General features: G+C 41.7%; 4 protein-coding genes across 4 annotated transcripts; 3 read left to right on the forward strand and 1 right to left on the reverse strand.

The window, feature by feature from the left end:
* The first annotated feature begins 827 nt into the window (after nucleotides 1-827).
* LOC124205190 (nuclear inhibitor of protein phosphatase 1-like) lies at nucleotides 828-2385 on the forward strand. Its single transcript, XM_046602562.1, has 7 exons — nucleotides 828-903; nucleotides 969-1029; nucleotides 1115-1204; nucleotides 1276-1339; nucleotides 1405-1628; nucleotides 1689-1901; nucleotides 1976-2385. Exons 1-7 carry the CDS (start codon nucleotides 875-877, stop codon nucleotides 2378-2380), a joined length of 1086 nt encoding a protein of 361 aa, XP_046458518.1. The 5' UTR covers nucleotides 828-874; the 3' UTR covers nucleotides 2381-2385.
* A 474-nt stretch (nucleotides 2386-2859) lies between these two features.
* Nucleotides 2860-5493, forward strand: LOC124205188 (carcinine transporter-like). The gene is made up of 11 exons (XM_046602560.1): nucleotides 2860-3111; nucleotides 3169-3306; nucleotides 3366-3469; nucleotides 3533-3687; nucleotides 3787-3955; nucleotides 4022-4148; nucleotides 4230-4366; nucleotides 4429-4643; nucleotides 4713-4894; nucleotides 4962-5140; nucleotides 5217-5493. The coding sequence occupies exons 1-11, from the start codon at nucleotides 2872-2874 to the stop codon at nucleotides 5416-5418; spliced, it is 1848 nt and encodes a 615-aa protein (XP_046458516.1). The 5' UTR covers nucleotides 2860-2871; the 3' UTR covers nucleotides 5419-5493.
* LOC124205189 (alanyl-tRNA editing protein Aarsd1-B-like) lies at nucleotides 5409-7402 on the reverse strand. Its single transcript, XM_046602561.1, has 10 exons — nucleotides 7307-7402; nucleotides 7108-7236; nucleotides 6790-7042; nucleotides 6594-6712; nucleotides 6415-6531; nucleotides 6213-6343; nucleotides 6085-6151; nucleotides 5871-6011; nucleotides 5708-5799; nucleotides 5409-5632 (listed from the first exon to the last, which is right to left on the reverse strand). Exons 1-10 carry the CDS (start codon nucleotides 7343-7345, stop codon nucleotides 5509-5511), a joined length of 1212 nt encoding a protein of 403 aa, XP_046458517.1. The 5' UTR covers nucleotides 7346-7402; the 3' UTR covers nucleotides 5409-5508.
* Nucleotides 7403-7469: 67 nt separating this feature from the next.
* On the forward strand, nucleotides 7470-12731 carry LOC124205185 (E3 ubiquitin-protein ligase Su(dx)-like). The gene is made up of 16 exons (XM_046602555.1): nucleotides 7470-7821; nucleotides 7903-8102; nucleotides 8167-8311; nucleotides 8373-8529; nucleotides 8601-8749; nucleotides 8829-9152; nucleotides 9220-9375; nucleotides 9439-9547; nucleotides 9624-9790; nucleotides 9871-9999; nucleotides 10131-10373; nucleotides 10483-10642; nucleotides 10768-11042; nucleotides 11118-11343; nucleotides 11430-11526; nucleotides 11880-12731. The coding sequence occupies exons 2-16, from the start codon at nucleotides 8009-8011 to the stop codon at nucleotides 12050-12052; spliced, it is 2604 nt and encodes an 867-aa protein (XP_046458511.1). The 5' UTR covers nucleotides 7470-7821; nucleotides 7903-8008; the 3' UTR covers nucleotides 12053-12731.
* Nucleotides 12732-13136: the final 405 nt, after the last annotated feature.

Genomic DNA, 13136 nt, shown 5'->3' on the forward strand with positions numbered 1-13136 from the left:
TTGGGTGAGTTCTCAGACTTTAGGGTTGTACAGTATACACAAAACACCACGCACATGTGATGCATATGGAAATCCAAGTCGGGAATGAGGTGCTGAACTATTTTTTGGTGTCAAGCAAAGATTTCCACAGATTCGTAAACTTTTGTACTGTTAATTTAGTTATTCTAAATCTGGTGTTTTGAGCTTTTTAGAATCTGGACATTTCCACTGTACAATTAATTTTTTTTTCGTTTTTTTTCTTTTTATAAATGTAGGTTATTGTTCATTGTAAATTATAGTAAGAGTAAAAATATAAATGTTCTGGATTTAAACCAATTACGCAGTTCGCCAAGTCGTTAAATAAAACGAGCAGCCAAATGGTTTAATTAGACTCTGCTCCTCCTCCTTGACAGATGTCTAAATATATAGGGCATCATTCGTGTACTGCTGCTGGCTCAGTTTTATTTGACGGTATAATTTATTTCGGCGCAGAAAAGGAAAGGTGGTTCACCTGTTCTTTTCCAGTGTGTATTTATAATGCATTAACATCACATGTTGAAATTGACTCAAGTAAGGTGACGAATTCTATTTTTTGATAGGGAAAAGAGAAACTCCCGACCTCTTTGAATGTTTTTAAGCGCTTTCCACAATCATCGTTGACCAAAGAAAAGTTTTAAACCCAGCGCAGTATTATATTCAGTCTATACGACGCCAATGCTGAAGGTTTCATTATGTCCCATTCGTTAGTAACAATGTAGCACCATATTACCCGAGTGTGTTTGAATGCTTTACGACTTTGCCGCCTCTTTTACACGTATGTAGGTTATTATTTAATAAATCGCGCAATGTTGCAGCGTGCTGCCAGAAAAAAAGCTGTCAGAAAAAAAACAAAAAAATGGCGAATCACTATGAGATTCCAAATTGGTATTTAAACGCTTTAATAGGAAATGTGTAACGTACTGAAATAACCCCGATTTCTTTTTCTGCAGGGCTGGTAAACCGACGACTGGACTTCACCTTGATGTGACCAAAGATGGTAAACTTATCCAGGTAACATGCGTTTGTTAATTGCCGGCTTTGTTGATGGTTTTTTTTACCGGCTTGTATTTGTTTTTGTTCTTCGTGTTTCTTACAGAAATTGATGATAGATCAGAAGAAATGCTACCTCTTTGGCCGGAATCCTCAAATGTGTGATTTTTGTATTGACCATGCATCCTGCTCCAGGGTATGTTGTATCCTTCAAAATTATCACTTTGCATCTTTCGTTAATTTGTCGTCTGTCTTCATGATTCAAAGGTTCACTCTGCACTTGTGTGGCACAAGCATCTGAACCGTGCATTTCTTGTTGATCTGGGAAGCAGTAAGTTTATAACTTTGTCAAAAATTAATTGTTCATTGATCTAAATATTGTTTTCAAATATCCAGCCCATGGAACCTATATTGGTACTATGAGGATTGAAAGTGAAAAGCCTACCCAACTGCCAGTCGACAGCACTTTTCATTTTGGTGCTTCAACTAGATATTACATTTTGAGAGAGCGACCACAAAATGCCCCCAGACCGATCTTGGAAGAACTAGAAGAAGAAGCCAAAAGTGTTCACCAGGATGGAGGGAAACTTGGGCTTCCAGAATCAGAAATGGAGTTGGATGTGAGAGCCTTTTTATATTCAACTTTTTATGAAAATTTCACAAATGTTTGCTTTATCTAGAATCTGACTGAATTCAACACAGCTCATAATCGACGGATCTCAATGTTGGGTATTGCCGACGATGACGCAGGCAGCAGAATTGCCGCAGGCAAGAGAAAGAAGAGGTCGATCACTTTCAATGACGAAGAAGAAGTTATCAATCCGGAAGATATTGATCCGAATGTGGGAAGATTCCGCAATCTTGTTCACACTTCCCTCGTTATTCCTACTAAAGTAAATATTAAATAGTCTTCTAAATTCTGTTAAGTGGTGATATTAATTGTAAGTTTTCTTTCGTGACATTATAGCGGATTAAAAGCGAAACTTTAGCCAGTGGAACGATGTCAAGAGAGAACCAGTTCCACCGTTCTTTGTCAGCCTCGTCTGGAGGAGAAGGGCTGTACGGAGGCCTACCCCCTGAGATGGGTGAATCATCCCAGTCTCATTTAACATCTCAATCCGCGTCTTCTGGGCTCTTCTCTTCGACTTTAGCTTCAAAGTTGGGGCTTCCATTGATGCCTAACCCTGCCCCTGATGTCGATTTGTCCGCCCCAATGGAGCCAGCTGCCGCACCGGTCACTTCCCGGCTCAATGTCGAGTTTACACAACCTCCTGCGGTAGAGTCTGATCCTTCCTCCAACGGGCCCAAGAGAAAGAAATACGCCAAAGAAGCTTGGCCGGGTAAAAAGCCAGCACCCTCACTTCTTATGTAACGACAATTCACACCTCTACAACTTGTCATGTCATCACGTATTTTCCTCCTTTTTTTTTAAATAAAAGAAATTAACAAAAAACAACAACGAGATTTGAAATGATCGGCGACGTTGTAGGGATTCCTTGGAGAGAGTCATCGAAGGTGGTGGTCCTTTAGCCTGTTAAAAATTTTGACGCACGAGACTAATGTACTTTTAGGGATTCCACTGCTGCTGCTGCTGCTGACCGGATATAAGGGGAAGTCGGAGCCTACCCACGCCCTGGATTGCCTCTGTAATCAGCATGGGTCCATCGGCGACTGACGTTGATTTGCGGGTCTGGTTATTAGTGAACTTTGGTGTCTGAACTATTTCTCCCAATTGCTGCCGTACAGAATCCGATCGTGTGAAATCCACAAAGAGGTGAGTCTCTTCTGAAAAAAAAAAAAATCACATCCAGCGGATTGAATAGTTTACACGCGCCGGAATTTGAGCCACTGACGTGTCCGAAAATGGACGAGAAGAAAAGTTGGGATTTCGATGACCTACTGCCCTTTGTAGGCGAATTTGGACGGTACCAGAAGTTGCTTGTGTGGCTGGTTTGCCTTCCGGCATGCATTCCTTGCGGATTTCACGCTTTTAATCAGCTCTTTATGGCCAACGTTCCCGACCACTGGTGCAAAAGTCCGCCGGATGTGGATTCCCAAAACTGGAATTCCAGCGAATGGAAGATGACCAACATTCCTTACACGGTAATTACGTTAATTGAGTGAATTTACGAAGTGTTTAATCAATTTTGGGATTGACAGGTAAATGATGGAGTAATGGAGTTCAGCAAATGCACCATGTACAATTTTACGGAATCGGCCGACGGCAATAACGTTACCGAGTGCCTGTACGGATGGGAATTTGACAAGTCCATCATTTCTTCGTCGATTGTCATTGACGTAATGATTTTTATTTCCCCCCTACATTTTCTTTAAAATAATTAAATTTGCTTTTTCAGTTTGAACTAGTTTGCACTCGTAATCTTTACCCGACGATTGGACTTTCACTGTTAAACGTCGGAGGCATCATTGGCGTTTACATTTTTGGTGTTATTAGCGACAGGTAATTGGAATAGATTACGTAAATCAAGTTTAACCTCATTCGAAACTTTTTTAATTTCTCAAGGGTTGGAAGAAAGACGTCGTTCTTTCTTTGTCTGAGTGTCGAACTCGCCGGTGGAATACTCACAGCACTTGCTCCTAATTTTTGGCTTTGGGCCGCTTGCCGGTTTATGGTTGGAATTACAATTCCGGCCATCTATCAAATTCCATTCATCATAGGTATACGAATACAGTAGCAGTATGGCTGGTTTGCGTATCTAGGACACTCTAAGGATTCGTAATCTTAATCCAATTGTTGTTTCAATGACGTCTTTATAGCCTTGGAACTAGTCGGCCCTACCTATCGGACCTTTATCACCGTCATGACCTGTCTATTCTACACGATGGGTATGTTACTCCTGTCTGGAGTAGCTTATGTTGTCCGAGACTGGACCCATCTCTGCTACGCAACTACCCTTCCGTTTCTCGTCTTTTTCATCTATCTCGTGTAAATTCACAAAAATTGCACAATGAAAATCGCTGCGTCATATTTGATAATGATGTAATTTTTTAGATATCTGCCAGAATCTCCTCGATGGTTAATGTCACAAGGTCGTTTTGCCGAAGTGAAAGCTATAATGAAGACCTGCGCCAAGATTAATGGCAAGGAATTTCCCGAGCATTTGTTACCACAACTGGAAGTAATCAAAGTTGATTTCTTTAGCCCTCAAATCTAATAACAAAAGTGATGCAATTCACCACAAGACTTTCTTGCTTTACAGAGAAAAATGACCGAAAACCGCAATTCGAGTTTGACACGAAAAACGGCCCCAAAAGAACCCCACAAGGTCGTAGGCGTGACCAGTTTGTTCCGCACTCCGAATATGCGGCTTAAAACTATACTCATCACTTTCAATTGGTATCAACGTTATTCGTCTTAAAGGATTTCTAGTTTCTGAAACTTTCATTTTAATATTTCAGGTTCGCCAACAATACGGTTTATGTTGGGTTGAGTTATTACGGACCAGTGATGGGTAGCGATGAATACTTTTCCTTCTTTCTCTCCGGATTGGTGGAGATCCCTGGCTATCTCTTCTGTTGGGCCGTCATGGATCGCTGGGGGAGACGTTGGCCGCTCTGCATGCTAATGGTTGTTGGCGGACTCTTTTGCGTTGCCACTGTCTTGATGCCGGCGGGTCTGTGTCCATTTACTAGTAGCTGGGAAAATAATATTGTAACTTTGAAATAATTATTTACTTTTACAGAAGCTGTTAACGAGACATTAATCCTTTATTTGATCGCAAAATTCGCTATCGCCGCAAGTTTTCTCATTCTGTATCCTTTTGCTGGAGAACTCTATCCGACCGAGGTTCGTGGCATCGGTATCGGCTTCACCGCTTATCTGGGGGGTCTCGGTTTAGCCGTCATTCCATTCGTCAATTATTTAGTAATTTTCTAAAATAATTTCTTTTCGATGGATACAATGAATTTAATCCATTTGAAATTTTAATTAGGGTTCGGAAATGCTAGTTTTACCTTTAGTTGTCATGGGCATCATCTCGGCTATCGGAGGTGTAGTAGGATTACGCCTTCCGGAGACTCTACACAAGAAGTTACCGCAAACGATGGAAGAGGGCGAGGAGTTTGGCAAGGATTTCGGTATGAGAGATTGCCTACAATGCATCCCTGACAAGTATTTTCAATGAAGCTCTCGTTTAAAATGTGTGTGTGTGTGTAAACCAACAGTATTATTTTCCATCCAATAAAAGGGCTGACGAGTCAATTGAAATGCATGAAATGTCGGGACCCGTCGACAATGAAGAGACGCCTCTTCGAGTGGAGAACACTACCCCTTTGTCGACACCCCTGGCGAATCGAAAATCAATGCGCAAGCTTCTAGTCCACCGAATGAGCTCGCTAGAGCTACCAGTCGACAAATCCGGATTAGTTAAATTACATTATTGGTATTAACTCGTTTCGTCTGTATTCACATCACTCTTATTGCCAGGCTTTGAAAGGTTCAAGTACAAAATTGAGTTAATTGCACCGATGTCTTGTTTCTCACTGGAAGTAATCACGAAGGATCGTTTCCGCCTCTTGCCGTGCTGATGGATTGAGTTGCGTAACCTTGGCTTGAAATCTTTTACCCTTGCCGGCGCCTTTTCCGGCTAAACAACTGCAAATTCTAAAACCAAATATTTGCGAGTTAGTTTTAAAAAGTTTGTTCCGATAAGGAGATCTCTGTCGCAATGGAACGTACTTTGGACCAAGAGAGCTGACCACATCCTCTTGACCAATAAGAGTCATTTGCCCGTTGTTATCTTCTCCCACAGTAATAAGTAATGTGATGTCCTAAAGAGAGAATATTAAAAAGAAAATTTTAATGTTAAATAAGGACAATTAAAAACTAATAATCTAGATACCTCAGAAGCCAGTTCTGAAATTAGAGCACTTGCATAATCGGCATCGCCGTCTTTGCGGTGAACAATCGAAAATTTCGGTTTCTCGGTTTTAATTTTCTCTGCCTGATTGACAGCTAATTCTTTCATCAAAGTTTGCAAAGTCTTAAAAGAAAAGAAAATTTTTAAATTAATCTACAGTCGATTAGGATACGGAGAAGTTCAAAAGTTGTTTTACCTTTTGTGATAACTTTACTGAGGCTTGTAATTTATTAGCTAAATCGACATGATCTTCAGGTCCGTTTCTGAAACGAGCAAATGAGTTAATCACTTGTCATTTCAACAATTATTTTAAGCATTTCATACTTCAGAATTTTAGTCAACTGGCGCTCCCTGTCAAGTGAACGATTGATGTAATCTAGCACTCGATTTCCACTTATAAAGAAGAGGTTGGTCTTATTTTTTTTACCCTTTTCAGCATAAAGCAGCTTTATGAACTAAATGAAGTATTTTAATCGATGGTTAATTATTGCTTGTACTATTGGGGGTAGTAAACTGCGTACAATACCTGTAAATGACTAAGGTTGGAAACGTGAGTTCCACAACACATGTTGCTGTCTACACCTAAAATAGTTACGACGCGAACAGGACCAACGTGGTCATCGGGAAGACCTCTAGAACGGACCTACGAACCCAATATGGTTTTCTTTAATTTAACTTTAATGTCAATTAAAGTAAAATTCTTACTTGGTCGGGTATCGCATCTCCTTCGTATACTTTTACTTCCACAGAGACAGCTTCCCTGATTTTCTCATTCACTTGGCTTTCAATGGTTTTTAGTTGGGCATCAGTCAGATTTACAGTATCTTGTAATTTAATATTAAGTGTCAATCAATGATGCTACAGAAAATTCTGAACACAAAGTTAAGAAGGAAAAATTTACCTAATTCAATATGGGAAACAGATTCCCCAAGCCACCAAGATGTTGTTTTGAAACCAAATGAAGCATCAGCAATTGCAGTGATTAGATGCTGCCCAGAGTGTTGCTGCATATGATCCCACCTTCTCTCCCAATCAATGACACCTGTAGCTAGAGTCCCAACATCCAGGCTGTCTTGTAAAAAATGGATGGCATCCTTCCCTCTTCTTTTGACTTGAAAGACAGGGATTCCGTTCAAGAAGCCTCTGTCATCAGGCTTTTGACATTTGAATTTTTAAAACCAATTCTATATGAGGATGTGTAATTTAACGTAAAAATTACCTGGCCTCCACCTTCAGGAAAAAAAACGGTATCTTCCAATAAGACTTCAAATGCTTGTACTTTCTCCTTTTTCCCCTGGACGAGCCTCTCGATCTGACACGGCGAACAAGAGACGACTTTGCTCGTAAACTACGAAACACCATACTGATCATTAATAGGATAAGAAAATACAAATACCAAAAAGGAAAATTTATTGAACCTCTTTCTTGTACGGTGATTTTTGACATTCAAAGACCATCGTAGACTTTTGGCAAATTTTGCACTGTTGTTATTTTTTTTTTCTTTCTAGCAGACAAAAATACAATCCATCTGTTGGCAATATTTACAACTTTGAAGAAAACACTAAGAGAAGAAATTGGCAACAGTGTTTTAAGCCAAGAAAAAATGGTGACTTATTGCAAAGACTTGTAGTCTTGTACTTGTGTTTTGTGTGTTTGCTATAATTGCAGCTATAATTTTATCTCGTTCAACGGGAAATACCACCAGAGTTTCTAATCTTTATACTGCCTGCTTGTATTTCGGTTTATTGACATTTTAAAGAGATAATTTTACTTTCGCGCTAATACTCAACTGAGCCCTGTAGGTGTATTTTTTTGCTGTTTTCACTTCACAGTGACATTTTTCTAAAGTCCTAAAGCCTGGTTGTTATAAAGATTATAAATTAATTTCAACACCGAAACATCATTCATGTTCCATGTAGCAGTGTGGATGCAGGTTAGTGGTTTGCATAGCAAAATCTTTATCAGTGATGACGTCAAAAATCAGTACTCATCTTATCTCTTAAATTTTTTACAGGTTCCTGTTCTGATTATGGGCTTTGATAGTATTGAAAACACCAGATCAGTTTAGTATCTGGTGTAGTTCTGAACTACAGCAACGTCCAAGGTCTGACCTCCATGAAATGGCTGAAACTGTTGCAGCTGTTGTAACCAGTTCCAATAGCGCAAGCTCTAGGAACAACAATGACTCCCACTTTCATCAACTAAATCTCTCAGGTTCAATGCAATTGATATTTAATCTTTACATTGGAAAAGTTCTAATCTGATTTATGCAATATAGTTCTAAAGGCCACTGTTGACCCAGTTTGCATAACAAAAAAGCCTTCACCATATGTTGAAATCTTGGTTGATGGGAAAGTGGTTTGGAAAACTGAGGCTGTGAAGAACACACATGATCCCACTTGGTCTTGTGAATCCTTTACTGTGTATGTACAGTTGCTATGATTCAGCACATTTGCAAGTGTCTTATCTTATTTATTTTTCTAGTCTTGTGAAAATCAATTCAAAATGTCTACTGAGGCTCTACAGTCATTCAACTTTCAAGCGAGATTTGGTTCTAGGAGAAGGCAGAATAGATATCCAAAAACAACTAGTACGAGAACAAGGGAAATTTGATAAAACCAGTCTTGTTCTGGATGTTAAGGTAAGCCTCATACTTGATTACTAGAAAAACACAAAACAAACAAAATTATTCAATATTTCTGGCATCAATAGGGAGAAATAAAGAATACTAGCATTGCATCAACGACAGAAGCAGCTAACGGTCGCAGCTCTAAAGTGAAGATTGGAGAAATTTTTATTGTGATGGACGGAATGAGGGTAGATCCAAAATTGTTGACAGGCAGTAGTCGAAGCGCAACGAGGTAATAATGTGCAGCGTTCAAATGGAAGCGAGCGATTCATCATTATAAATCTGTGTGCTCCCATTTTTTTAATCATCAGAGTGAACGGAGAAACAGGTGAATCCAGCTCAACCGCTGAGATCCGGACGAACGGTGCAGCAGTAGCTCCTGTCACGAATTTGACCACGGGCGAAAATGGTGGCGGAGCTCGTCCTCGTACCCGATCGAATGATGTTGAAGCCGCCCCCATTCCAGCAGTAGTAACTGGTGTTCCATCCAGGACACCCAACGGAACACCGCAGCAGACGCCGTCCAGGACTCCCAACGGGACAGTGGCAGCACCGGCTCCGAGGACTGAAACTACCCCAGCCACGACAGCACCTCCGGCTGCTCCACCTGGCCCCGAAGAACCTCTTCCGCCAGGGTGAGTTGATGCTGTTGTTGTATCACATCCATTTGAAATGTAACTGACGTTATTTTGTCTTCATTAGATGGGAAGTCCGTTTCGATAAATACAACCGGCGCTACTACGTCGATCATAACACGCGGAGTACGACGTGGGAGCGCCCGCAGCCTCTTCCGGCCGGATGGGAGATGAGAAGAGACCCTCGTGGTCGAGCCTACTACGTGGATCACAACACTCGATCGTAAGTTTATTTAATGGTTTCAACTTTTTCAATTAAATTAATTCGTATTTGTAAATTAACCAGGACGACATGGCAAAGACCGAATGTTGAACGTCTGCAACATTACGAACAGTGGCAAGGCCAGCGAGCGCATGTTGTTCAACAGTGCAGCCAGAGATTCCTATTTCCACAGGTAGTTGATTCATTGATCATTGAGCTAATCGTGACGTCACTTGCATTGATGTTGTTGTTGTTTTTTTCCTAACTAGGGTGGAGGAGTCAGCACCGGAACGGCGGTGGTGACGGGTACGGAAGAGAGCGATCCGCTTGGACCTTTGCCAGAAGGCTGGGAGAAACGTGTCGAGCCTAATGGCAGGGTCTACTTTGTCAACCACAAGAATCGCACCACACAGTGGGAGGATCCGAGAACCCAGGGGTGTGTCTCTCACTTGTCAATTCATCGAAATCCCTCAATCAATCTATATCTCATTTCTTTCTTTCTCTGATTCATTTCAGGATGAACCAAGAAGATCCTTTGCCTCCCGGCTGGGAAATGCGAATCACGGACGATGGTGTTCATTATTTTGTGGATCACAATACCCGGACGACCACCTTCCAAGATCCTAGACCAGGCGCAACTAAAGGGTATGATTATGTTGTCCATCATTACTGCCACAACGTGTTCTATCCAGCTCGCCCGCTACTTGAAAGTGCTTTTATTGCTTTGTGTGTGTTAATTGCTTGTGTTTTTTTTTTCCTCATTGCGCTGGACGCAGTCCGAAAGGTGCCTATGGCGTTCCCATCGCTTACGAGCGCTCATTCCGCTGGAAGCTATCTCAATTCCGCTATCTGTGTCAGAGTAATGCCTTACCATCACACATCAAGATCACTCTCAACCGGTCGACGCTCTTTGAAGATTCGCACCATCAGATTATGCGCTTGCCCGCCTACGAGCTCCGCAGGCGGCTGTACGTCATTTTCCGCGGCGAGGAGGGCCTTGATTACGGAGGAGTGGCTAGGTAAAATTATTATTAATTAAATACCCCCTTTGCGTCCCTTGAAGTGTGCGCTAATTGGACACTGAAGAGGAAACTGATTTTTCTATTCATTTTTTTTTTGTTTTGACAGGGAATGGTTTCTCTTGCTGTCACACGAAGTGCTAAATCCCATGTACTGCCTCTTTGAATACGCCAACAAGAATAACTACAGCCTTCAGATCAATCCGGCGTCCCACGTCAATCCCGATCACCTGCACTATTTCAAGTTTATCGGTCGATTCATCGCCATGGTATGGATGATGGCCGACAAATCTCTTTCGGCTTTACAGAATTTGGGTCGATCGAGGCCGGAATGACATTCACGATCCTTTCTTTTTGTTTGTTTTTTTATTTGTGTCCTTGCACACGACAACAGGCTTTGTATCACGGACGATTCATCTACTCGGCTTTCACGCTGCCGTTCTACAAGCGCATGCTGAACAAGAAGCTGACGACCAAAGACATCGAGTCGGTGGATCCGGAATTCTACAATTCGCTCCTGTGGGTCAAGGACAACAATCTGGAAGAGTGCGGATTGGAGCTTTACTTTTCGGCCGATTTCGAGGTCCTCGGACAGTTGACTCACCACGAATTGAAGCCCGGCGGCGATAACGTTCGCGTCAACGAGGAAAACAAGGAAGAATACTTGCGGTGAGTCATTTCCAATTCGAAATGATTTTTCCCTTTTTTGATTTCATTAACCGGATTGAATTGGCTTGGATTTAGATTGATGACGGATTGGAGGATGAACCGAGGCATTGAGGAGCAAACGAAGGCCTTTTTGGACGGCTTCAACGAAGTGGTTCCGCTCGAATGGCTTCATTACTTTGACGAGCGCGAGCTGGAGCTGATGCTCTGCGGCATGCAGGAGATCGACATCGACGACTGGCAGCGCAACACGGTCTACCGCCACTACACCCGCAACTCGAAGCAAGTCCAATGGTTCTGGCAGGTACTAATTTGGGTTGAAAGTCCACTGTTTGGTGTGTCCGCTCTCTTGATTCATCTCAATCTCCCTTTGCGTTGTTATTATTACAGTTTGTACGCGCCATGGACAACGAGAAGAGGGCCCGTTTACTGCAGTTCGTCTGCGGTACGTGCAAAGTGCCCGTCGGAGGATTCGCCGAGCTCATGGGTAAGACAATTTTTTCTCACTCTTTCTTTCTTTTATCTTTTCCCCCTTCAATTTCGTTGTCCAGATTCGATTTTGTCTTGTGTTGTTCTTTCACTTCCGGCGACGTCCCGTTATGGTGTGAACCGACTGTGTTGTCTTGTGTGTGCGGTTACGTCAAAACCGTACCCACAACCACGCGCCCATCTGTCGATCCGCATCATTCTTTCATTCTCTCTCTAAAACTTTGCGGTGGAATGAATTGTTCACTTTTCCGGCTCGTTGATCTCCTTTTTTCTCTAGTTGTTTTTTGGGTACTTTTTATTGTTTAATCAACCATTGAATTGTTTTTTTTTTTTGTTCTTTTTCCCTTTCAGGGAGCAATGGACCCCAGCGATTCTGCATCGAGAAGGTGGGCAAAGAGACGTGGCTGCCACGCTCGCACACCTGCTTCAATCGGCTAGATTTGCCACCCTACAAGAGTTACGAGCAGCTTGTGGAGAAGATGACGTTCGCCATCGAGGAAACGGAAGGCTTCGGTCAGGAATAATAAAACAAATATCAGAAAATGAAATCGTATGGTAGCGAAATGTTTCGAGTGGGGAGATAGGCTGACCTTTATCCTTACAGAAAAATAAAAAAACTGTACAATAGATTGTGCATAATTAGGCCACTACTATTCTTTGTTTCACACATTAGTACCTTTCTACCTACTGCCCCTCTATATCTCCCCCCAACCCGATCCTCCCTTTATACTATAAAATATTTCTCCCATCTTCTTCTTCTCCTTATAATATATCGTGTCGACGTCGGCCTATCTCTTGTTAAAAAAAAAATAATTGAACGACGTTACTTTCGACGCGAATGTGAGAATCGTGTGAGTGTCTGTGTGTTTTGACAATAATATGTTGATTGTTTACGTACTAAAAAGTGAGCAATCCCCCCCCCCTTAGATTTAAAACGAAAAGAAAAAAACCCAACAAAACCAACAAAAAAAAATCGATAGAGTTTATTATTAACTTTTTTTTTTGTTCTTTGTGGGAGCGAGGGTGTGTGTGTTATTTCACGCGTTTCCGTCATGTATAACCCCCAACCGCCGAGGCGACGCTGGACGTGTTTTTTGTCCGTTCAATTTTTCTATCATTCTGAATGATGTACTATTTCTGTTGATTTTTTTTTTTTTTTTTGCATACCGCACTGGATGAAATAAAAATAAACTTCTACTATAAGCGAAATAAAAGAATTGAGTTGTTGAGTTCATTGACGTTAGGTGGCGTTGAATTGAAAAGTGAAATTTTCCCGCCAGATGGACTGGGAAAGATTCGTCTGCATCGTTTGGCAGCAGGCGTGAGTATATTTTCGCGCTGATATTGGTCTAGGATGCGTGTCTGATTCGAGATCAACCAGTTTACAGATTCCTGCCCCCATGTTATTAGAAGATTTGAAATATCCCTTAACGGCCCCGTTTCATCTACGCAGCCACCGCCTGTAGCGAGAGCAACACGTAAGTCGATTCATCTTCTTTCTTATAAACTGGCCATAGTTGAGTTATCATTAGGCTGCATCACGCGATCTATTTCACATGCAACTCTTGCTTGAAAACAAAAACAAACCTCCATGACACAGTGGGTCTT

Source organism: Daphnia pulex, chromosome 10 (genome assembly GCF_021134715.1).
Source record: "Daphnia pulex isolate KAP4 chromosome 10, ASM2113471v1".
Lineage (NCBI taxonomy): Eukaryota > Metazoa > Arthropoda > Branchiopoda > Diplostraca > Daphniidae > Daphnia > Daphnia pulex.